General features: G+C 41.3%; 1 protein-coding gene across 4 annotated transcripts in view; it reads left to right on the forward strand.

The window, feature by feature from the left end:
- The window catches only part of WDFY3 (WD repeat and FYVE domain containing 3), a 367,376-nt gene that overhangs the window by 291,287 nt on the left and 50,189 nt on the right, over positions 1-25,900 (forward strand). For 3 of the 4 annotated variants that reach the window (XM_077476410.1, XM_077476411.1, XM_077476413.1), the window contains 7 exons: positions 77-154; positions 1,453-1,680; positions 4,280-4,342; positions 12,851-13,016; positions 17,056-17,219; positions 20,068-20,216; positions 24,576-24,696. In XM_077476410.1, coding sequence (XP_077332536.1) covers positions 77-154; positions 1,453-1,680; positions 4,280-4,342; positions 12,851-13,016; positions 17,056-17,219; positions 20,068-20,216; positions 24,576-24,696 — 969 coding nt within the window. The remainder of the gene's footprint in view (positions 1-76; positions 155-1,452; positions 1,681-4,279; positions 4,343-12,850; positions 13,017-17,055; positions 17,220-20,067; positions 20,217-24,575; positions 24,697-25,900) is intronic. The other variant, XM_077476412.1, reaches the window with a different exon arrangement.

Here is a 25,900-nt window from a genome sequence, read left to right on the forward strand (position 1 = left end):
CTTTTTCTAAAACATTTTCATAGTGTTCTTTGTGGGTATGTACAAAATGCCTATGGTTTTTTGTTTTTTCTTCTAGGAAATTTCTCAGTGGATATTCACTCACATTGCTGTTGTAAGGGACTTGGTGGATATGCATTATAAAGAATACCAGGAGGTAATGGAATGAAGCTTGTAATTACTCAGTACTTACCTAGACTTTCCACTACAGAACTCGTCAATATGGAGAGCTCATCTCTAGAGAAAAAAAAAGTTTTATTTTGTCAATAAGACCTGCAACATTTTATCAGTTGTTCAAATGTTGGATCCAATTATTTTAATTAGTTGTAGGAAGAAATGGCAAGGCCCTTGCTTATGTTGCCATTTTAATTTTCATGCCTCTGGACCCTTTCATGGAGTACTAAGGACAGTGGTAAATCTAGACGGGTCTGATCTGTAAAGTGCCCCTCTGCACAGTCGTAGTCTTTTCTGCATACACATTAAGTGGCCTAGATGGGTTCTCTAGTTCTGGGCTTATATAATATATTTATATATTTGAAGCATAATTTGAAGTTTAGCAGAATACTTCTAAGCCCTTGTACACACGGTCGGAGATTCCGACGGAATGTGTCCTATCGGACCGTTTTGTCAGATATTCCGACTGTGTGTGGTCTCCATAGGACTGTTTCCGTCGGAATATCCAACGGACCAACTTTTCCAACTTGCCGGTAAAATTTTCCGACAAAATGCTCCGATCGGACATACTCCGATCATGTGTAGCCTACTCCGACGGACAAAGTGCCACACATGCTCAGATCAAATTCCTAGACTAAAGCTATTGGCTACTAGCCTGAACGTAGTCCCGTCGTAACAAAATAACGTCATTACGTTATGTACAATCGGATTTTCCGTCAACTTTGTCCGACCGTGTGTATGCAACAGTTTCGGACAAAATCCATCGGATAAAATCCAACGGATTTGGTTGTCAGAATGTCTGACCGTGTGTACAGGGGCTAAGACTCTTGGCATATACGATTTCTTTATATCAGTGTAATTAAAAAATGCAGCTTTATGTCAAACGAGTTAGATATTGGCTTTCAGAAATATTAGTCCTTTGTAATATTTATGGTTATTATGGTTTTATTTATGGGGCCTCATATCTTCAGCCAACTTCAAACCCTGCCAGGTACCCCTAGGTGACAGACTATTAATTGGGTTATTTCAGATCATTTGGGCCGGTAACTAATGGTTGCCCCCAAGATAGGCACTGGAGTTGTCTGAGAAAGCTTCTCTTATAATGGGCACAAGGATACATGCTCAATCAATCCAAGCTTTAATATATAATTTCTTTGGGCAATCACATCACACCTTCATGTTTGTAATATCTATAGTCAGCCTAAGCTGTAGTCATTATTTTATTTTTATCATTTGTTTTGTTGTTAGTCATTATTTTATTTGTATCATTTGCTTTAACAGCGTCAACAAAATGCATTAAAATATGTAACAGAGGAGTGGAACCAGATTGAATATGAACTCCTCAGGGAGAGGGGACTTTGGGGGCCACCTATCGGCTCCCATTTAGATAAATGGATGCTGGAGATGACTGAAGGGCCATGTAGAATGAGGAAGAAAGTTGTGAGAAATGACATGTTCTACATTCATTATCCTTACATCCCTGACGTGGAGCAAGACAGTAACACAATGGTGAGTTGAAGATTATTCAGACTTTTAGTGTTTCTTATACTGTCTCTTCTCAAACCAATTGTGCATTGTAGTTTATCATTGCAGCCTTACAAGTTGCACACCACTGTTGTCACTGTACAGTAAAAGCTTTGAGAGTCTAGGAACAAGCATGCTGCTGTCCCTGCCTCCTGACTGCCCAGCTCTGGTTTCCCCCTCAAGTGGGGAATAGTCGAGGTGAGCCCATGATGATGAAACACTTGACAGGTGGGCTGTGCGGAGATGGGTGCGGCAGCATGCTTGTTCTTAAAGTCTCAATAAAGCCTTTTTGGACAGTGACATCAGTGGTGTGTGGCTCCTTGTAGGGTTGTTTAAGACACAAGTAGCAAGGATGGGCTTCTGAGCTGGCACCTGCATGATATTTGAACAGAGGGACTTCTAAAAGTTTTTACAGCGGTTACATTTCCATATTTTATCATTTATTATACTCTTTGTGTTAACTAGATCCAATTACGGTAAATGATTCTTGCAAAAATTATAAAAAAGATTTTGAAAATGATGAGGGTGTTATGAGTGTAAAATTTTGCTTGCAGTCCTTTCTTCCACTTGTTTATTTTTTTAGCATACAGTTAGCAGCCATGCTTCATTATTTAGAGTATAGAGAACAAGCCAAGAATGTACATTTGTAAGTATCTGAATCTCCACTTTTTGTTATTATGGTGAAGCCTTACCTGTTGGAGATAGGAGTGTGCGTTACTTGATTGTATTCTATCCCTGTCAGCCTGTAAGGCCCCCACGGAGGCTTACTTGTCTACTTTAAGCTTAAAGTGGTTGTAAACCCTGATTTGTTATTTTTACCTACAGGTAAGCCTATAACAAGGCTTACCTGTAGGTAAAAGGAATATCTCCCAAATATGTACTGTTTAGGAGATATTTACCTGCTGGAAGGGCTTTGTTCCAATATGAGTATTTCATAATGTGTCGTTTAAAAAAAAATATATATGCATGTTAGTTAGTCTTATATTGAAAACCAATAGGTTACTAAATTTATGAAAATTCTCATACGACCGAATACAACTTCGGAAGTGATGTATATTCTTAGCATGCGTGGCCTTGATTACATGATTTTTCCGGATAAATACCATACTGATTACACGAAAATTGTGCGTTCTGTTATCGTACAAGAAAAATTTTCGTGCTTCTCCCTTAGGATATTTTCGCATGATCTGTCATAATGGACTCAAAAAAATGTGTACGAACGATCAGATTATTGGATGATCGCTCTGAAAGCGGTATCTGAAAGCGGTATTTTAGGTTTGATTTTCTCATCTAGGCATTGGCATGGATAACTGACAGTAAATAAAGCTGTTTGTTTTTTGTTTTGTTTTTTCATGTCAGCACCTTTGTTGTGTGACTGTTTTTGTGTTTATTACCACTGAGCTTTGGAAGGAGATGGCACAGCCTTTACAGCCAGCCACTTCTCTCCTTGTAGGGGAGAATACAAGTCTGTAATAAAGAATTTAGTCCTTGACAGGGAAGGTTTCACTATTATGACAGTTTTCAAGTTTGGAGGTTTAGATTATTGCAGAGTATATTTCTATTTAAAGTAAGGAAGGGAGAAATATATTGCCAGGGGACTGTCAAAATGTGATCTTCTTAGCTTCCATTAATGTGAAGTTAAGTCCTTTTAGCTGGGATAAAATCATACCATAGAACCACCCTAAGCACAATTATGGTGTCTTCATTAAAGTGTTACCAATCCCACAACAGTAAAATCAGTCTGTATATGCAGTAAAGCATGCTTTTTATACTCACTGTGGAACCTATGGTGTTAATCCTCCACATTGTTTTTGTTTTTTTTGCCACCTCAGTGTTTCAAACTCCAGAGACCCAGCTCACCTTGATGTCCCTTGTGTCTCATCTTAATCCACATCATTGTGGCCTTGATATAACTTATGTTCCCCAAATGTAAGGGGGGATTTATTATTAAAACGTGGGGGGGTGCATGTGATCAGCATAGGGCCAATCGGCACTGTCCAGACAAGCGGGTCAGGGGTCACGCAGCCTCATAGAACAGCCAGAGGAGAATGAAAACTCCTACAAGCTTAAACCAGTTCTCTGCCAGATAGTGATAGAATTTACAAGACTGCTATAAACTACTGATGAGAAAGTATTCAGCCATTTAGATTTACTAAAATAATTGCATTTCCATGTTTCTGTACTTTGGGATACCAGATATAGTAAATGCAGGGTCCTGGTTTTAGTAACACTACAATTTACTATTTACTATTTACGGTAACCAGTTGCCAACAAATGTAGAGGTGCTGATTGCAAATGTACAATCTGACTGCATTTTCCTAATACTTATTCCATAGTTGCTGATGGAAGTCCGTCTTGAAAGAAGCAGGTGCATAATTCAATTAGCCTTTAGTAGATTCCCCATATTTTTATATAGAGCCTTAGAGCAGAAGTGGGTTGTTTTTAGATGCCCCAGTTTCCCCATTTGCAAAGGGCTGTTTTATATTCTCTTTCTATATCCATCTGTGGTTTTGACTTCTTCATGTATAATATATCTCTCTCATTTTTTTATTTATTTTTTATATACTTAATACCCCATTTTTAGTCTGACTTTCCATGTACACTACCTGAAACCTCTGACGGTCTCTTGATGCTAACTCATGAGAAGGTAAAATGGAGTGAAGTTTTGAATGCACAGGCTGTACTGGGAATAATCACTGAAGCATGTTCTAACAAAGCTGCTTTTTTTTCAAAATGCATCACTCTGTGCTTGTTTAAGGTATAACAACACTAGTGCCTCACCCTTTTACCTTTGAGGATTAGTAATACGTATTCAGCACCAGTCTTGGGGTCCATGCACACTGGGCTTAAAAATCGCTGCTTCTACAGGCGTTTTACCTGTAGAAGCAGCTCAATGTTCTCCTATGTGTTAGGACATTTAGAGGCACATTTAAAGCTTGGTGTTTAGAGGCAGGAAGAAAAATCCTTCTGGATTGCGTTTTTGAGAGGAGTTTACTGGCCGGAAAAAAAAACACTAAATGCTTGTACAAAAACGCTCTACAGTAAGTCTAGGCATGCTTAATGGTCTGTAGCTGTGCATCCAGGATATATATATATATATATATATATATATATATATATATATATATATATATATATATATATATATATATATCATTTTTTATTTTTTCAAATTGTTTCTTCCAGTACTTTTTTTTATTACATTTAAAAAAAGAACAACTCCACACTAACTGAAGAGGGGTAAATTGTTATATATCGGGTGCCATGTACAGCTTACTCCAGGTTCTGACTGCTACAGTACAATACAAATACAATACAACACATTATACCCATTCTGAATTTTTGTTCCCCCATATAAGAGTTTTTGAAATGAAGAGTAACCTCTTAATTTTCGATATGGAGACAAGCATGCAAAAAGGAAAAAAAAATGGATGATGATCCATCCGATTATTTCACTGTATGTACCAGGCTTTAGGCTGGCCATACAGGAGTCATTCAATTACTTACACATATTTTAAGGTGGATATGGAAATCCCTCCCACTGGGCCTTTGTATTCTGACAGCAGGGAGACTCCTCCCACTGTCAGAATACAATAATCAGCACTGCCAGCTACAGTCAGCAGTGCAGATTGAGAGAAAAATTTCCAACAGACTGATTGTACACAAGGCGATTAATAGATCGACTTGTGCACATCCAACCCGCCCATACATGGATTGAAATTCGGGCGGTCTCTGCTGAAACGGCCAAATTTTGATCAGTGTGTGGCCGGCTTTAGTGACTTCCCCTTAATGTGCCTGAGACTACATTGGTACTGTCAGGGGCTCCTGAGGCTGATCAGCTGCATTCAGTCTTTTTTTTTTTTTTTTTTTCTTGGAGTAACACCGTATTAAGATTTACATTAAATAATCTCTTTCACAGATATATAATTCTCTTTGACTAAAATGGTAACATTCATGCAATCTTGTAGCAATATAGGTAGCAAAAAATATATATTTTTTACTTATGTTAAGGGACCAGACTCTAGATTGCAATTGCCATAAAACAATACCCTGCTTTTCAATCAGATTGCACTTGTATAAGCTCATATTCCAAAGAAGAACTCCATCTGTGCATTTTGAAACAAAACCATCACTTGTGTTCTCATTCTCCCGAGTTACCTAAAAATCTTCCCTCTCCAGCCCCCAGTGCCTGAAAACATATTAGATTGGCAACATTGGGCAGTGCAGTAGAGCCTGATTGGTTCCCAATGCATACCGTTCCATGGGATCTGATTGTGGCAAATTAAAGCTGAAGTTTATTTTTTTATATATTTTGCCTTCCCTGGTCCCCCCTTCATCAGCATACTAATTACATTTTTAATTAAAACCTTTCCCTTTTATATACGCCGTCTTCTCTATGCAATGAAGGCAGCTTATGGCCAGTATGAGAGGCCAACTGGGTGCTATACATAGCTGTTAAAGTAAAATTCTCAAAAACACTCAGCTTTGATGCAAGCAATGGGCTGTCTTAGGGGAAATTATCAAAATATCAAAATTCCTTGGTTCCTAGGCAAGTTGTATTTGCATTAATGAAAGGAGTGGGCCAGGAAAGTGAAAGTGCTAGAAGAGGCTGGACCTCCTCTAGTCAAGACATGACTTGCTGCAGCTTCTGTGAGATGCTCACAGTGTGCAATGAAATAAGAGTAAGGAATTTCAGTATAGGGGAAGTGTCAGAAACCATGAAATCAGGCCGAAACAGAAGTACAGTTAAATCACACTTGTTTAACAATAAAAGTAAAAAGAACAAACGTCAAAACATAGCCAAAGTTCAGTAACCGGAACGGATAGTCAGCCAAGCCAGAAGTCAGGGATCAATGTAGTGGAAAAACAAGCAGGATATGGAGCCAGAAGGGATGTCAGCAAAGCCAGTCTTGAACAGGACTGCAGGCGATAGTTTCTTGTGATGTGACCAAGGGTGACGGCAGAGCTCCTCTGGACTGGATGGCTTAAGTAGCAGGACTGATGAGCAGGATCATCAACAGCTGAGTCACTGTGGAGAGATAGGAGATGGCAATTAGCCGACAACTGAGCAGCCAGCTCAGAGAAGGAAGGGCTGAGCCCAGCCCTGACAGGAGGAGACTGTACAAGACCGGAGGTAAAGCTGGAGTGCAGCTTTGAAATGTCAAAGAAAACCTTAAAGGGGTTGTAAACCTTTGTGTTTTTGCACCTTTAATGCATCGTATGCATTAAGGTGAAAAAACACCTGGCAGTGACCGGCCCCCCAGCCCCCCATTTTACTTACCTGAGCCCTGGAACTTGACTCGCCGGGGACGTGCTATCTCTCTGCCTGGGGTTCTCGGCTCTTGAGTGGATAGATTTATATCGGCACAGCCATTGGCTCCCGCTGCTGTCAGTTAAATCCAATGACGTCCGTAAGGTAACCCCCTCAGGGAAGCGCTTCTCCTAGGGGGTTATCTGATGCGGGGGACCCTAGAAGAGCAGGTTCGGGGCGGGGAGGTAAGTATGATATGTTTGTTATTTAAATTTTAAAATCTAAAATCTAAAATCACTTTAAGCAGTTATACTGCCAGTATTAAAAAGGAAACATTTCGTGAAATAATATGGAGACTGGTTGATGGCAGGCTTATGACTTTATATAACCTGTTACCTCCATGAAAACATTAAAGTGATATTGCCATTTAAAAAAAAAAAAAATTCAAAGTCAGCAGCTACAAATGCTGCAGCTGCTGACTTTTAATAGTCGGACACTTACCTGTCCCAGGGTCCAGCGATGTGGGGGATTGAAGCCCCCGCTAGTCTCCTCCTCCGCGCACGCCGTGATTGGCCACGCAATCATCTGGGACCTGTCACGTGTCCCAGATGACTGACAGGAGGGAGGGGGCAGAGCTGAGCTCTTCCTGCGCCAAGGGGAAGTGATGTCACGAGCCCAGGCACTGAAGGAGGCAGACTACGAGGGACACCCTAGCAACAGCTTTTCAAAATTTTTATTTTTTATTTTTTACTTTTTATTTTTTAGGAACATTCATGAATTATTATTATTTTTATTTTTTTATTTTTTTGGGTGCAACTCAAATTTAACAAGTTTCATATACAGTGACCAACTCAAGAGGAGTTTGTGACAGATTTTATTGCACTCGGTACAGTTTTGCTGAAGAAATAACATAAAAATATTTTTTAGCAATGAAGAAAAACGGCAATGTTATGGAATCATTGTGATTGATTTAATAAATTGAGACTGTTCACGTTGCAAAGTGAATGTTCATCTTAGTAAATAAGATGAAGCAGTGTTCACTTCAGTTAGGCAATTATATTCTACAAAAATGTCAGTTTTTTTTGTGTTTCTTGTATATTATCAGGTATTAAATGTAAATACAGGTTCACCATCCACTTCTCCACTCCTTTAGCAATTCAACCTCAGTGTGTACTTTTTAAATTTTGAATAAAAGTTCCAAAAAGTTTTTTTAATGTTAAACTGGATAAAATTGTTTAATATTTTGCAAACCCCAGTAACGTCCTGCAGTGTTTAAATTTTGGAAATGCTATTATACGTATATACTTTGCTGCTGTGTATTGTAGGCCTCTCTTTGTATTCTAGGCCCTTATGTATCTTGCCAATATACGCCATGCTTTTGCTGACAGTACTAGATTTATTTTCAGATATCGTTTTTAGCTTTGCATGGGCTCCCTGCTTCTCTGAATACATGGTCTTATTCTTTGTAGTAAATGAATGTGACAAAAGCGTTGTGTTCCATACACTAACAGGCTGTTCCTGGACGGTCTTCTCACAGCTGTGCCTTGCCAGCAGTCTTGTGCTGCCCACTACAACTAGCAGAATGCACACTGTCTCTTTGTCTTTGGGGGGATACCAGAGTGCTGAAATAATGTTTGTTTTAAGAGTTTGAAAAGATTGCCTATTTGCAACAGCCATGCCAAACATACCAAAAGGACGTGCTATGGAGACCAGTGGCTTTTTTATTACAAATAATCAAACTAGGCTCATTTTAAACGCATACCAAAAAGTGGAATGTCATGCATTTGGCTACATTTCCACATAAATATGTGAATGCATCCTTCTGCTCGATGGGGAAAGGAACAGGCAACAATGGCGTGGTCAGCCTTAGGCCTTAAAGTAGAACTAAAGACAAAACCTTTTAAAATTTTGAATAGAATGGAGATGGATTAGAACCCCTGTCTGTTTTTCTTGCTGTCCTGTTTACCATTATCATTGAAAGTAAAAGAAAATGCTAAAGGGGGAAGGGGGGGGTCTTCCCATGGGGATACTAGTTCTGGTGACCGGGGGGGGGGGGGGGGTCTCCAAGAAACTCCCTTAATTTGCAGGGATTTCCTCTCACTTCCTGTCTGGCTATGGGAAGGTAGTGTGAAGGGAAATGTCTGCAATGGGACACAGAAGGCAAAAATAAAAATCTGACAGAGGTTATAACCTTTCCTTGCACATCTAAAATAATAGGACAAGAATAGGCTTCTAGCATAGCTGACTGCTAATGCTTGGATGTAATCACACAGCAAGTGATTAGCTGTGTTTGGGAACAGATGATCAACCCAGGAAGCAAGCTTACTGCATTCCCTGCCAGCCTGTCAATGCTTTGAGCCACACCACCTTGCCACACCTTTTTACTTTTTTGTTATGTGAAGGGGACCTTAGGGATGGCACATTGGCACGCATGCTTTTGGATGTGGAATACCCCTGGATGGTTTGCTAGCAATGATGAAAGGTTTTTAGGAAATGCAGTAAGCCAATCACGTGAGTAGAAAGTAAGGCTTTTAGAGACATTCTGTATGCTGTTACCATAAAGCAAATCTTGAATTTTTTGGCAGGTTTAGAGCATCATATGAGACTCCAGTTTGAAATGGAAAGCATTTTTTATTATAATAGATTAGCACTTTCAGTGTGCTTGTGTTTTTTTTTTTGTTTTTTTACTATGAAATATTATTGTCAGTGTGGTGATTATTTCACATTGACACTTCCAAAAAATGATGTGCAAACATATATTTGGCCAGTTGTACATTAACGTATAACTAAAGGCAAAACTTTTTTTTTTTTTGGGGGGGGATAGAGGGGAGGTGGATTAGAACACCTGTCAATGTTTATTGCTGTCTCTGTCCCTGTTAGGGAAATTCACCCGCTCTTATTATCATTGAAAGTCCTTGTGCCCATTTATTTTCCCCTCCCTCCAAGTCTTTCTAGGCCTGGAAAAAAACTGTAAGGCCGCGTACACACGCGGGGACTGTCTGCCGAAACTAAGTTCGTCAAACAGTCCGCTCAAACTTTTGAATGAACGAACACGCCCACACACGGCACTTTTTGAGCGGACAAATACACGCACACGGCACTTTTTGAGCGGACAAATACGGCAAACACACGAGGCAACAGTCCGCTCATTTCGAGCGCGTGTGCAGGTAGGCGGGGCTCCGCCGCCTGGAATGTACTTAAAGGGGAACCCCAACGCCGAAAAAAATCGGCGTGGGGGTCCCCCCAAAGTCCACAATAGACCCTTGTCCGAGCACACTACCCGGCCGGCCAGGAAAGGGGGCGAGCGAGCGCGCCCCCCCTCCCGAGCCGTACCAGGCCGCGTGCCCTCAACATGGGGGGTGCCTTGGGGAAGGGGGGGCCGCGCGGCCCCCCCACCCCAAAGCACCTTGTCCCCATGTTGATGAGGACAAGGGCCTCTTCCCGACAACCCTGGCCGTTGGTTGTCGGGGTCTGCGGGCGGGGGGCTTATCGGAATCCGGGAGCCCCCTTTAATAAGGGGGCCCCCGGATACCGGCCCCCCACCCTATGTGAATGAGTATGGGGTACAATGTACCCCTACCCATTCACCTGTAAAATAAAAGTACCCAAAAAAAAACAACAACACACGAGATAAAATATTTTATTGCACAGCTCCGGGGGTCTTCCGTCTTCGGGGGTCTTCTCGCCGGACTCCTCCGCTATCTTCTTGTAGCTCTTTTGCTAGCGGAGGAGTCCGGCTTTCTTTCTCCCCGCCGCCGGCCTCTTCTCCCGACTTCGGGGGTCTTGTCCCCCTCTTCGGTTCTTCTGCCGGGCCACCGCGCCTTCTTATAGCTCTTTTACAGGCGGTGGCCCGGTCTTCTGTCACCGCTGTCGCCTTCCGGTCGCCTTCCGTTCTTCTTCTTGTTCTTGTTCTTCTTCTTCTCCAGGAGATGTTGACACGTCGCTCTCTCCGGCCGGAATGCCAGAGCCGCGCTGCGCGGCCACTTATATAGTGACAATGGGGCGGTGTCACATGGTATATGTCACATGGGTTGGTCACATGGTGACCCCGCCCCCTTACGATGTCATAGTCCCCATGTGACATCAACCCATGTGACCAACCCATGTGACATATACCATGTGACACCGCCCCATTGTCACTATATAAGTGGCCGCGCGGCTCTGGCATTCCGGCCGGAGAGAGCGACGTGTCAACATCTCCTGGAGAAGAAGAAGAACAACAAGAAGAAGAACGGAAGGCGACCGGAAGGCGACAGCGGCGACAGAAGACTGGGCCACCGCCTGTAAAAGAGCTATAAGAAGGCGCGGTGGCCCGGCAGAAGAACGGAAGGCGGCGGCGACAGAAGACCGGGCCACCGCCTGTAAAAGAGCTATAAGAAGGCGCGGTGGCCCGGCAGAAGAACCGAAGAGGGGGACAAGACCCCCGAAGTCGGGAGAAGAGGCCGGCGGCGGGGAGGAAGAAAGCCAGACTCCTCCGCTAGCAAAAGAGCTACAAGAAGATAGCGGAGGAGTCCGGCGAGAAGACCCCCGAAGACGGAAGACCCCCGGAGCTGTGCAATAAAATATTTTATCTCGTGTGTTGTTTTTTTTTTTGGGTACTTTTATTTTACAGGTGAATGGGTAGGGGTACATTGTACCCCATACTCATTCACATAGGGTGAGGGGCCGGTATCCGGGGGCCCCCTTATTAAAGGGGGCTCCCGGATTCCGATAAGCCCCCCGCCCGCAGACCCCGACAACCAACGGCCAGGGTTGTCGGGAAGAGGCCCTTGTCCTCATCAACATGGGGACAAGGTGCTTTGGGGTGGGGGGGGGGCCGCGCGGCCCCCCCTTCCCCAAGGCACCCCCCATGTTGAGGGCACGCGGCCTGGTACGGCTCGGGAGGGGGGGGCGCGCTCGCTCGCCCCCCTTTCCTGGCCGGCCGGGTAGCGTGCTCGGACAAGGGTCTGTTGTGGACTTTGGGGGGACCCCCACGCCGATTTTTTTTCTGCGTTGGGGTTCCCCTTTAAGTCCATACCAGGCGGCGGGGCCCGCGACGTCTCCTTCGCGGGCCCCGCCTACCTGGAGACGCGCTCGAAATGAGCAGACTTTCCTCCGAGCGGGAACAGTTTGCTCATTTCGAAAGTGGCCTACACACGGGCGGACTGTCCGCTCAAACCAAGTTTCAGCAGACAGTTTTTCGGAATTTCCGAAAAACTTTGTTCGTCAAACTGTCCGCTGAAACTGTCCGCTGAAGCCCCACACACGAGCGGACTGTCCGCTGAAACACTGTTCAGCGGACAAAGTTGAGCGAACAGTCCGCCCGTGTGTACGCGGCCTAAAAGACGGAATCCTCTTTCTGTTCTTTCCAAACCTAAACATGATGGATTGGAGGTAGCCTTAATGAACACTTCGGTAGGGGTTTGCCCCTCCACTGTCAAAATGTGAGCACAAATTGAGCGGACATGGATGTCCATTTTGCGACATCCATCGTGCTCTGCACAGATTCAGCTGCTCAAGGATCCCCTTCTGAACGAAGCAGATAAAGCCCGTGTAAAAGGGCCCTAAGAGAGCTTGTCTGTGGCACCCAGTTATATTCCATTATATTCTTTCTGTTATGCTGGTCATACACGGGGACAATTTATAGCAGTTTCGGCCTCTTTACATCAGCTTATCGCCCATCATGAAACCTTGGATTGGTCCAAACTCCAAAAATTTTAATTTGCGCAGAATTTCCTAGTATGGGCATTATTCGACTTTTTATTTTTATTAAGTGGCCTTAAAAGTAATCTTTCAAATAGATTTTTTTTTCACATGGCTGTATTAAGGGGTAAACTAGAACATTAAAAGTATTTGATGGAGGATTACTTTGAACATGTGTGATTTTATTTTAGATAACTTTTGATATTTAAATTGTTGATTTAGAAACCTGCTCGCTATCGCCGTGCTATCAGTTATGACAGCAAAGATTATTACATGCGCCTGATGCCAGGGAACCCAGCAGTGTTCCAGGACACAGTGGAGGAAAGTTCTGAAGAGGCAGCACAGCATGAGCCAGAACATGGAGAAGACACCATTGCCAAAGTGAAAGGTAAGAAAAAGTTGGTCATCGTTTGGTAATTTACAAATGCTTAACCTTACATTTATGTCTTCCTTGTGGTCAGTGGACACCAAGTTGCGTGTACTCCGCTCAGTTTCTCATTCTAAAATGCAAATACAAATAAATAGCAAGCTAAAAGGCCATATATGATAAATCCCAACACCAAATTGTGATGCTCAAAATTGGATTCCTAGTTCTTCACCACAAGTGCTCAAGAGATGGGTGGCCACTCACCAGAGAATTATGATCCCTTTTTACAGGAATGTCAAACAGCGCTTCTGGAGTACCAATTGATTCCACAGACAGCACAGTTCCACTCCACTGCCCCCTCGAGATGAAACTAGGATGGGGAAAAAATGACTCCACAAGAAACCTAGAGGGAGGTCTCATAGTATAGGATGTGGGATCTGAACCTGGAATGGAATTAGCATCTTCAGGGATTCCCTTTATAAAGAGAAAATTACTTTTTTTTTTTTTTTTTATCGGGGCCTCAATAGCCATTTATAATTGCCTTCTGTAACCTCCCCTACTGTTTGGTTCCAAACATAGGTGGAAACAAAACTAGTAGTTTATGGAAATCATGTGACTCACTCCTCTTACACATGACTGTTTTGGTGCCTGACTGCTTAGGTACCCAGTGCTGTCACATGGGACAAGGAAAAAAAAATCTTGAGCAGTTGGAGCAAACACAGGGCTAGCTATTATCACACATTGACAAAGCAGAGGTTCACTTCGTGTCACTAAAGGCAAAAAAAATAAAAGAATTTTTAGTTTTCAATAGAATGGAGAGGGCATAGAATGCTTGTTGGGTTTTTATTGCTGTCTGTGCCCCTGTTGGGGACATTCACCATCTCTATTTGTCCTGTTTACCATTATCATTAAAAGTGGAATAAAAGAAAGTGCCAAATGTTGGATTGACATCGGAAAAGGAATAGAGGGGGAATCTTCCAATGGGAACACTAGTTCTAGTGGCCCTGGTAACACTCCGAGATTCCCTCATTTTGAAAGGATTTCTTCTCCCTTACTGTTACGGCTTCGGGAAAGGAATTGAAGTGAAATCTCTGCGATGGAACACAGATGTAAAAAAAAGAACCTGATGGGTTAAGACCCTTCCTTACTCTATACAAAAAAAAAAGGTTTGGCTTTTAGTAACACTTTAAAATGTACATTTTTTGTTGTTTTTGCTTTAGAAAAAACAATCCCCTCTGGGTGATATTTGTAGAAAGCAAATCTCTACCCTTCTGTACCCTAAGCCCCTGTACACACAGTTAGACATTCAGTCCGAAACTGTTGCATACACACGGACTAAATTGTCGAAAAATCAGATCATTCAGAACGTTTCATTACGATGGGACTAGTAGCCAATAGCTTTGATGTAGGAATTTGATCTGAGCATGCGTGGCACTTGGTCCGATCAAAATTCTCTACACATGATCGGAGTATGTCCGATCGAACCAGTTGGTCTGGAAATATTTCCAACAAGTTGGAAAATTGGGTCTGACGGATATTCTGACGGAATCAGTCCGATGCATACCACACACAGTCGGATTATCCGACAACACGGTCCGATAGGACACATTCCGACGGAATCTCCGACCGTGTGTACAAGGGCTAAAACATATGGTTCCATTATATCCTTCAAAGACTAATTTCTAAATGGGAGGGTTTGGTTAATTCTAAATATCTGGTGCACGTTTTGTGTTTTAACAAGGAAATTTGCAATGTCTGCATCCCTTTTGAAGTATTCAACCCATAGGAAGTATTTTACCAAAAAAATTATTCCTTTGACTTGTATCTTAGTACAGATGTCGGAGAAAATCAGTGAGCCTATCACACAAGCAGGAAATGACATTTCTGGGGCATAGTGTGCACCAAACCGGGTACAGAACACCTCCAGGTTGCTATATTGCTTTGAATTTGGTTAACCATTTAAAAAAATAACAGTGGCTTTAAACTGAAATGGAAAGGCAGTTGTTAATAACGTTGATAATCAGGAAGAACACAGTGCTACAAAGAGCTCGGAGGGTGCTGCTCACCCCTATCAAATCGAAAAATGGAACAAGTTCCCCCACCAGCGGGGTTTTTAGGCAGCAAAACACAAAGATAGAAGCATGTCAAATTAATATGAAAAATATTATAATATTATATGTTGTTAATAACGTTAACTTACAAAATGGATGTTGTAGCAATTTTATATGCTAATTATTTTATTTTATTCCACGAAAGTGGAATTTCCCTTTTTAAACACATTTGTTTTCTGCATTTATGTAAAAAACAAAACAAAATGGTGAGCTCTTGATTCTTGTTTCCACCTACTATGCTTTTAAGAATGGGGGAAGACCATGTCTTTACCCTGATAACATCCTATGGCACTCTTTGGTGACTGCCCATTTCATTGTAGTGCCTGTTGTCTGTATTGTATGCAACTACCCATTATGCCTCCCTATTGTTTGTCCATACTTCTCCTCTGGGTGACAGAAGTGCACATAGTTCTGAACTTTTGTGACCTATGTTCACCAACAGTGGGCTAAAGCATGCTGTTATCTGACGCCACAGAGCCGGTCTAGGCTCTGCAGCAATCCTAACAATAATGTCTGGATATGCCAAGATGCCAGGACCTACAACTGGCTCAGCTTCCCAGCTCACTGTTGAGATCATAAGTCAGCCGATCCCACCCCTTCCACAGTATGGCACTCCGAGTGCTGGAGGGGCAAAGCAAAGAGCCGATGGCTGACTGACACTACTCTGTGCTCAGAGCAGACCCAAGAACTGAGCAAACAGCAATCTTTTGATCTCTTACTTTTTGATGTACAGGCAGCGGGCAACAGCTGCAGCCCTCTAGGTGAGTGTGAATGTTTTTTTTTATTTTCCTGCATTTATCTTTTAATACAACTTCACTATGCACTCGTCTGTTGACACCCCTTATAACTGTCCAGCTTTACGTTGGCTCCTCTACCTTTAAGCTGGATACACAGTATACAATTTTGTTTAGTTTAGTTTTTTTTTTCCATTAGATTTACCAAGACCATATAATATGAGATCAAACCTTAACAGTTTCAATTTGTATGCAATCAGGCAGGCCCTTGTACTACATGGTTTTGGTAAATCTAAATGAAATCAAACCACAAAGGTTGTGTAGTGTGTATCCAGCTTTAGGTTCCATACCAGGTCCTTTCTCCTTTAGATTTAAGGCCCGTGCACACCATCCGGAAATCGGGCGAAAAATACCGCTTTCTCTGCAATCGTGCAATAAACGGATAGTTGGTAAAGAGCTTTCGAGAGCCGATCGCGACTGTTCATCCGATTTATTATTCGATCGCACAAGCATGAAAATATTCCTCGTACGATACCAGATCATAAGATTTTCGTTTTGTCAGTACGGTAGTCGTCTGAAAATACAATACAAATACACTTCAACACATGACATCACTTACGATTTTTTTTTTTCCTGCCGCACAAGAATTTTCTTGACTAGTAACCTATTCGATTTCTACTTGCGATTAGTAAGTGAAAAAAGTTAGACGATCTGCCGTCTGATTTTCAGATCATGTGTATAGGGCAATACGAGAAGGCTTTCAGTAGCAGAGACCCAGGACCAGCTAAAGCACAAATTACAGGTTAACTAGGTAGCTTTTCTAACTTCAGTGCACGCCTTCCAAATTTTTTATTGGTAATAAATGTGAGTATAGATTGATTACATCATTATGAAAAGATATTAAGAAAATATTGTACTATGGAGCTGTTTGGCTGACCAGTCCACCCTGAAGTAGCTACACCTCTCCTTGCAACTTCCGAAATGTTGGGCTATATCATGCGGATTTACTAATAGGATGATCATTAGGCATTGTTTGGGATTTGTGAAGTCCCCCAAATTGCTTTTCTGTGTTATTTAAAGTAAATAGAATACTTGATATTGTATTATGGGTAATTAGTATCTGTCTGTGCAATGGTTATTTTACAGTATTTGCATGTCCCAATGTTTACGAATATATTCTGATTTACTAACAATGCATTTTGTTGTCTGAATCAGGCCTAGTAAAAGCACCTCTTAAACGGTCAAAATCGGCCCCAGATGGAGGAGAAGATGAGAACCAGGATCATTTACAGGACCAGCTAAGTGAAGGTTCTTCAATAGATGAAGAAGAGAAGATGGATAGTACCACTCTGCTGAGGCTTCTTGAAGAAGGAGAGAAGGTAAACTAGATGATTGTACTGGACTCCACTGATTGATGTATGCATAAAAAAGCAAAAATGTGGTACTTGGTACCTTATCGTTTATCGAGGCCTTTTCCGTCTTCCTCACCCATATTTTCTCATGGATGCCACTCGTCTGTATCATATATGGTGGGAGTGTCAGAAGTTGAGGGGTTTCTGCAACAGGGTATTTGCTATAATACAAAAGGTTTTATCAGTCCCCCAATGACCCAGGTTGCTCTGTTAAAACACGTTGAGCACGTTCCCCGCTGTAGGCAGTGTTTGATTTTCCTTTTTTTTTTTTTTGCTGCAAAACTTACTATAGCCCGTTCCTGGAAAAAGTCCTCAATATGTGTTTTATTATATAGGCAAAAAGTATCTTGGATAACGCTCAATGATCGAATTGTAAGTAGAATTAATGATGCTGTTAAATGTTTTCAGGCAGTCTGAAGCCCCTAGGCCAGGCATGTCCAAAGTCCGGCCCGCGGTCCGGTTTTGAACGGCCCGCCTGGTCTTTCTCAATTTATTGTGCTGCGGGATCAGGGCTGTCAGATCAGCCGATCCCCAGCACTGTGAGAAGCTCCGTGAGCTTCAAAAGTGAAATTAAAGTGCAGAGGATTGTGCTGTGCTCTCTGCTTCCCCCTACAGTGCAGTACCCGGCTGAATGAGGAAGCTGCAAAGGTACTGTACTATGCTACAAGCTAGATTAGTGTTAAAAAGGCCTTTATTCATGTGTGTGTATGTATGTATGTATGTGTATGCATGTGTCTGTATTTGTGTGCATGTATGTCTGTGTGTGTGTGTGTGTGTGTGTGTGTGTGTGTGTGTGCACATGTGTCTGTATGTGTGTGTGTGCGTGCACATGTGTCTGTGTGTTTTTTTTTTTTTTTTGCACTGCACCAAAAGCACCCTACATTTTCCAATGTGTGGGGTACCATTAAGAATTAACGGTGCCCCCTAAAGTGCAGAGCATTCGTCTGTGTGTTGGGAACGAGTGCGACAAAGGCAAGAGAATTCTTGTTGGGCTGTGTATTAGCGCTCGGATGGACACACTTAGACCGAATTTTCAATGGTTCAAAGAATGTCAGGCAAAATGGTCGGCCCCCAGGCATGTTCACTTCATCAAATCCGGCCCACTTTGAAAAAAGTTTGGACACCCCTGCCCTAGGCCAACTATGTTCATGTGCAGCTATAGGGGCCTTGAACAGGATGGACTCTTCTCCTGGAAGCCTCATTTAGTTATCTTCTGTCTGGGTTTCTCTTTCTCTGTTTCTTTACCTTTCCTTCCCTTTTCCATTTATCCTTCTGGATTCTCCATTCTATTCTTTTCTTCATTATATGAGGTCCCTCTCGCGGGGGGCTTCTCATCTTCAAAAAAGGTTGCAGTTGGTGTTTGACATGTCTTGGTTTTAGAGGCATCTGACATTGCTGGTGAATTGCTGGTCTCCCTCGATGATTCTTCTCCCAGACTGTGTAACGATTTTTGTAGATGCTCCGTAACGTTTATTTCTAGACTAGACATGTCTTGAGGTCACTTAGAAGTTAAGTATTCTTTTTGCTCATGTCCCTTTCCCCATAAATGTGGTGGAGAGGGGTCTATTATTCAATGTAGTTTCAAAGTTTGTGCCAGAATCCTGGCTGCTACTATGATTACAGTACTTTTCTTTGATGTTTAAATTTTCAAAAAAATGTATTGAAAGTAAAAAAAAAAAAACATAAATGTATTACAACTGACATGTTTAGTGATATGTTTGGTAAAAGAGGAAAAAGTGTTAAACGCCTAAAGTAATGTTATTGCATACTTTTACTTGGCCAACTAAAGTCCGTACATAATAAAAAAAAATAAAAAATAAAAAAAATGTATAGTGAAAATTTTCCAATTCAATTTTCCAATTCCTTACTAAGCAAAATAGTTCCCATGTGTAATTTGCTGGAGTTCCAATTTAAATTAAAGGAGAAGTATATTTTGGCTAAATTTAAATTAAAGGCTATATTTAAATTAAAGGAATTCATTGTAAATTAAAGCAGAAGTATATTTTGGCTGTACTTCTATTGATCACAGAAGTGCAGTTCGTTCTGCACTCCTGTGACCCATTTGCAGCAGACAACGGACTAAAGCCCACTGTGAGCTGACGTCACAGAGCCGGCCCCGGATATATATATATATATATATATATATATATATTTATAATTTTTTTTTTTTTTTTACAAGAGCCAGGCCTTATAATGTGTCTGAAGATACACTCCAGATTGCACATACATCAGAGGGACTACAAATGTGACTAAACTGACTTATAATATGATTGGTTGTTTCATTAATTTCTTTCTAATCTGTTGTACTTTTATACTATATTATTTACTTATATTGTTTTCAATTAAACCACACACTGCTGCTTTTGCTTCCAATAAACTGCCATTTGTTAACCGCATGAATATTAGAAACTGACAGATCGGCACCACCTGCTGGAAATGGATGGAATAATAATTGTAAATTTCTGTTTTTTGTTGCGGGTGATTTTATTTTTTCATTTTTTTGTGACCTGTTTTTAACCTTTAGAATGTGTTTAAAATAACCACAAAGACAGGATAAAAATCTGTTATCCAGAAATGTTTTATTGATCTACAGCACCATGAATACACTAAACATCATCTGCTGTTTAAAATGTGCAGCACAAGTAAGATTTTGTTTGTATAACTCATTAAAAGGGAAGTGTGGAACACAAATATACCTGGGATTCAAATTTTCCAAAAAAGTACCCATGCAATTGTGTTGTATACTAGTTTTCAAGAAAAACAGGAGCTTTCAAGAACTTTTTAAAGCAACAAAAAAACTGTTTCAATCTTTCAGATTCAGCACATGTATCGCTGTGCAAGAGTCCAGGGCTTAGACACTGGCGAAGGCCTCCTGCTTTTTGGAAAGGAACACTTCTATGTGGTCGATGGGTTTACATTGACAGCCAACCGGGAGATCCGTGACATTGAAACGCTACCAGTGAAGTAAGTGAATATCATTCTTGGAGCTGAATTGCAACATAAAAATATAAGGGCTTTGTTAGCATTTGCTCAGTTATTTTTTTCTGTTTTTTTTTTTTTGTTTGTTTGTTTTTTTACTTTCTCTGCTTCTTTCTTTTTTTTTTGTTTTCTTTCTCTTCTTTTCTATTTTCTCTTTTTTTGATCATTGCTATTTATTTTAATGGTTGAAAGGGAAAAAAAAAAATTCTGTTGTAATGAATAGAGCTTCATGTACACTTTGTATTCCATTTCAACACAAGTCAGCGTTCTTGTGCATTGACATGCCTTTTCATGCATGTTTATTGTTTATAGATTTTGATGTGTATCCAGTCTACAACTTTTTTGGTTAAAAGATGGAGCATTTAACCACCTAATAGTTTCTTCCTTTAAAACAACTTAGGCACAGGTTCATTATTATTATTATTATTATTATACAGAGTTTTCATAGCACCAACAGTTTGCGCAGCGCTTTACAACATGAGGGCAGACATTCCAGTTAAAATACAATTTAATACAGGAGGAATCGGAGGGCCCTGCTCATTAGCTTACAATCTATGTTCATGGTTACTTAAACAATACCTTAACAATATATTAGCCACTTCAGCCCCGGACCATTTGGCTGGCAAAAGACCAGAGCACTTTTTGTGATTCGGCACTGCGTCGCTTTGGCTGGCAATTCCGTGGTCGTGCGACGTGGCTCCCAAACAAAATTGACATCCTTTTTTCCCCACAAATAGAGCTTTCATTTGGTGGTATTTGATCACCCCTGCGTTTTTTTGCGCTATATACAAAAAAAATAGCGATAATTTTGAAAAAAGCACATTTTTACTTTTTGCTATAATAAATATCCCCAAAAAAATATATAAATATTTTTTTTCCCTTAGTTTAGGCCAATATGTATTCTTCTAAATTTTTTTGGTAAAAAAAATAACAATAAGCATTTATTGATTGGTTTGCGCAAAAGTTATAGCGTCTACAAAATAGGGGGTAGTTTTATGGCATTTTTATTAATATATATATATATATTTTTTTGCTAGTAATGGCGGCGATCAACGGTTTTTATTGTGATTGCGACATTATGCCGGACAGATCAGACACTTTTGGCGCTATTTTGGGACCATTCACATTCATACAACGATCAATGCGATTAAAAATGCATTGATTACTGTGTAAATGTTAACGACAGTGAAGAGATTAACCACTAAGGAGCGCTGTAGGGGTTAAGTGTGTCCTAGGGAGTGATTCTAATTGTGGGGGGGAGGAGCTACTTATGACATGACACTGATCACTGCTCCCGATCACAGGGAGCGGTGATCAGTGTCCTCTCACTAGGAAGAATGGGGAAATGCTTGTTTACATCAGCATTTCCCGTTCTTCCTCTCCGTGAGGCGATCGCGGGTATCCCTGCAGGCATCGAGTCCACAGAACCCACAATCACACTCACTGAGCTCGTGGCGGCGAACGTGCGCCTGCAAGCCGTTTCTCAAAGAGAAACGTACAGGTACGTTAATATGCCTGTACGTGCCCTTCTGCCGACGTATCTCGGCGTGAGCCGGTCGGCAAGCGGTTAACAATATAAATTCAATCTTCTTATTCATTTCTCTGTTCTGATCTTTTAAGTGGTTCTTTCAGTGATTTTATAAGCCTGCATAAATAAACGTCTGTTTATATACTTCTGTGATATAAAGTAACAATATAATGTATTATTTTTTAAAAAAAGGTCCATCTTTTATCATCAACAAAAATTCCTTGAGCTCTAGCCAACTCATATTTTCTAGGCCTGTGGTGGTCTTCTGCAGGCAGGAGAAGGCATTTCTTCAGTCTCCTCTTCCCCTGCGATCAGACTGCAACATTGTAGCAGTGTACAGAGGGAGGTACTGGAGAAGGAGCTGTTCTGTATTATACATTGTGAACACAGCCAAAAACTGCACAGAATTGACATATTGGGGTGAATTTATTAAAGCTGCTGTGTCACTTTTCTGGCATGAATAGCTCTTGTTAATGTATTGTGCCAAATTCATGAAGCATCTGCAACACTTTTAGTTCTGACAGCGCCTCGTGCATTAAATGCATTAGTTCTAAATCGCACCACTTTTGCATTGTGGCAATTCAAATGTGCTGCTTTTACATTGTGTGACAAATTAAAAATAAAATACTAACAGCTCAAATCTCACGAAAGTGGATCTAATTAAGACCAACTCTCTCTTGCCATACAGAGAAAAACTGTCACAGACCCATTTTGCAAAAGTGTCTTGCATGCATTCTAAAATTGATGCGGCATGAGCCAAATCCAAGTACGCGTTTTAGACAAGTGCCTGAATTTGACGCATGCTTCACCACTTTTAGAACACATATGAGAGATGCTTTCTGAATTTCGGTCTGCGCCAGTCTATATGCATTCCAGGAATTGTCATCTCTGAGCTAGCGTTTCACTCTAAGACAGGGGTAGGGAACCTATGGCTCTCAAGCCAGATGTGGCTCTTTTGATGGCTGCATCTGTCTCTCACCTCTCAATCTGCAGATTGCGTGGTGTGCCGATCTGTGGATTGAGCCCATAGGAAAGGCCGCAGCTTCGGCCTAGCTCTGGAGCTGCGGCCATCTTGGTACACCCGGCGGCAGCCTAGGTGAGCGGCGCGCTGACGTCATCATCACCCTCCTCAACTGCTCGTGGATCTGCCTGCCTGTTTAGTGGTAAGCAAGCAGACAATCATAGGGGAGATGTCGATATTACAGTTATAATTGAAATTAGTGAATTAATCGATTAAAAAAAATAATAATTTGTTTTAAACATATTGTATGGCTCTTGCGGAATTACATTTTAAAATATGTGGCGTTCATGGCTCTCTCAGCCAAAAAGGTTCCCTACCCCTGCTCTTAGAGGTGGATTCTGGCCCTGAATGATGCCTGAATAAGGAGGCCCTGTCTTTCATATAAGAAAAGAAGATAGTCATTGCTAGATGGAGTACTGTGATCTCTGTGACAGTCAATCAATATCTGTATTACACAGTGCTTGGCATGCATGTACTTCTTATGAAAAAATACATCTAATGGTAGGTTCTCTAGGATAAGCTCCTAGGTGTCCCTTTTCAGAGAGTCTTTTGGTTCTGGTGAGGTCAGACTGCACTAAGAGTGTAAAGCCAGCCATAAATGGATTGACATTCAGCCAGTTCAGCTGGGACTGATCTACAGATCTACTTTACAAGCGCCCTGTCATGTTTTCCCTGCTCGATAAGCACCACAGGCTATAGCTGATCAGTGTACTCTTACGGTAGGGAAGTCCCACTGGTTGAACGCAAAAAAAAAAAAAGACTAATCTATTGGCTACCTTAACCTTAAAGCTGATCTGCAGCTTTAATGAAGTTTGGGGAACCTCCTGTCCCACTCCCAGAACAAAATAGTCAGGCTGAGCACTGCTCAGTCCTTCACAAGGAACTTTGTATTTTCTGAATGAGTACAAAGCTTCCTTCTGAATAGCTGAGTCAGGGATTGGGATGCTACCCGCCTGCCTCTCCACCTTATCAGAAGAAGCTTTGTATTCATAGAATACAAATCCCCTTGTGAATGTATTGTATGAATCGTATTCCGTGAGTGGCTCCTGCTGCAGGTACGGATCAACAAAAATTTTCCGGCAAATCAGATTGACAGAAGTTGATCTAGCAATCAACTTCTGTTGAACATAGAGGGTGACTCACAGATCAAAATTCGGCCTATTCCGGCCAAATTTTGATTTGTCTAAGCCCAGCTGCAGACTTCCACTGACAGTAGCAACCAAGCACAGTCAATGAGCCTCAGCACTGTGAATGTCACTAGTAGTGTTACTCCATAGGGAAACCATCTTCAAGCTATTGCAACTTTTTTTTTTCCTGCGGTTTAAGAAGTATATTTATTATACAGTATATTAATAATAAAGCATTGTCCAAATCTGAGTATATACATCTGCTTAACTAATAATTTTTTTGTTGGGGGGGGGGGGGGGGGGTTTGATGTGCGTTAGAAGTAATATGAATTAAAACAATACTATATGGTTTTCCCGACTGTTGTTTTGTAATGTTTATGGACCAATGTCAAAGGGCTTTGATGACTAAATGCAGTGTCTTTGATGTTTTAAAATGCTTCTGTTTCTTTTTTTTTTTATTCTTTAATACCTTATGCACAGTTTGAGATGCTTCCGAGATCATTCAGAATTAATTGTGGGTACATCTGACCTGCTTCAAGCTCCTTTTCCATTCCTATAGACTTCTATAAGGAGAGGAGCAGTTCTGACGTAAATGAAAACCTACCAATGCTGGCACTATTAGTGGCCTGTTCTGTTCTTTAAGTCCTAAAATACTTTTCTTTCTTCAGTATGCATGAGCCAATCATTCCTCGTGGAGCAAGACAAGGTCCCAGTCAGCTGAAAAGAACTTGCAGCATCTTTGCATATGAAGATATCAAAGAAGTCCACAAAAGAAGATATCTTCTACAGGTAGATCATCCTAAGTGAAATATTCATAAAGTGAAAGTAAACTTTTTTTTTGCACTTGTACCTACAGGTAAGCCTATAATAAGGCTTACCTGTAGGTACTGTGAATGTTTCCTAAACCTGCACTGTTCAGGAGATATTCACACTGCATGCAGCCAGTGATGTCACTGGCCTGTGCACTCAGAAGGGACGACATACCCCTAGCCTCCGTGGTCTGCCCCATGCGTGGGTGTGATGTATTCGTGGCACAGCCAATCAGACAGCCGGAGCATGCAAACGCAGAAGGAAGACTGGGTGAAGATGGAAGCCCTCAGCGGTCACAGCGTGCTGCTGGCGGGTTTCTAAGGTACATTTTTCATAATATGCTAGTTTGCGATGCATACTAGCACATGATGCCTTTACCTTGCAAGGTTTAAAAAAAAAAAAAAAATTGTGCAGTTTACTACTGCTTTAAATGCTTCCTCATACTGTGCTTATTATAAATGAGAAAAAAAATAAAGCTAGGAAGCCTCCAGATAACAGTACACATTAATAAATCATTACGTGACCTAGCTGTCCTAGCAATTGTATACATTGAGTGTATGGGTATTGAGCGCAATCACAGAAGATCATTTTTTTGTTCTCCTCTGCTACTGAGAAAAGATAAGCGGAGACCTTGTGCTTCCATCTACTAGGAACTTACCAGGCAAGCACTTAGTAGTTGATGTGCATGTGAAAAAGAATTCTTGTCAGCATCTGATTATGCCTAATGGAATTCTGTAAAGCTTTTATAGAAAAATAAATAAATATATAAAATATAGTTCATATAAAGGATTAATAGCTTTGTCACACTTTATAAATGGGTTCTGTGTAGGAGTGAAAACTATGCTTTAACGTTTTCTTGCTATCTTCAATTTAAAAAACTATAATTCCATATGTCCATTTGTATTGGAGCATTATTTGTGCTTTAAAGCAGGGGTCTTCAGACTTTCTAAACACTTTAGGGGGGTCAGACTGAGGCTATTGGGAGTAGAAAAGGTCCCAACGTCCGTGGGGAAAAAAATAATGCCCATCGTTTGTTTCAGTGGGAGAATTTGTGCTTTGTCGTTGGGAGGAATTGTGCCCCATCATTGTTGTCATTGGGAGGAATTGTTACCCATTGTTGGTGTCAGTGGTTGAAATTGTGCCCCAAGGGCCAGATAAAAGCAAGCAAAGCCACTGCTTTAAA

This window comes from Lithobates pipiens, unplaced genomic scaffold, assembly GCF_037356315.1.
Source record: "Lithobates pipiens isolate NorthernLeopardFrog02 unplaced genomic scaffold, aLitPip1_a1.2 Scaffold_13, whole genome shotgun sequence".
In the NCBI taxonomy this organism is placed as follows: domain Eukaryota; kingdom Metazoa; phylum Chordata; class Amphibia; order Anura; family Ranidae; genus Lithobates; species Lithobates pipiens.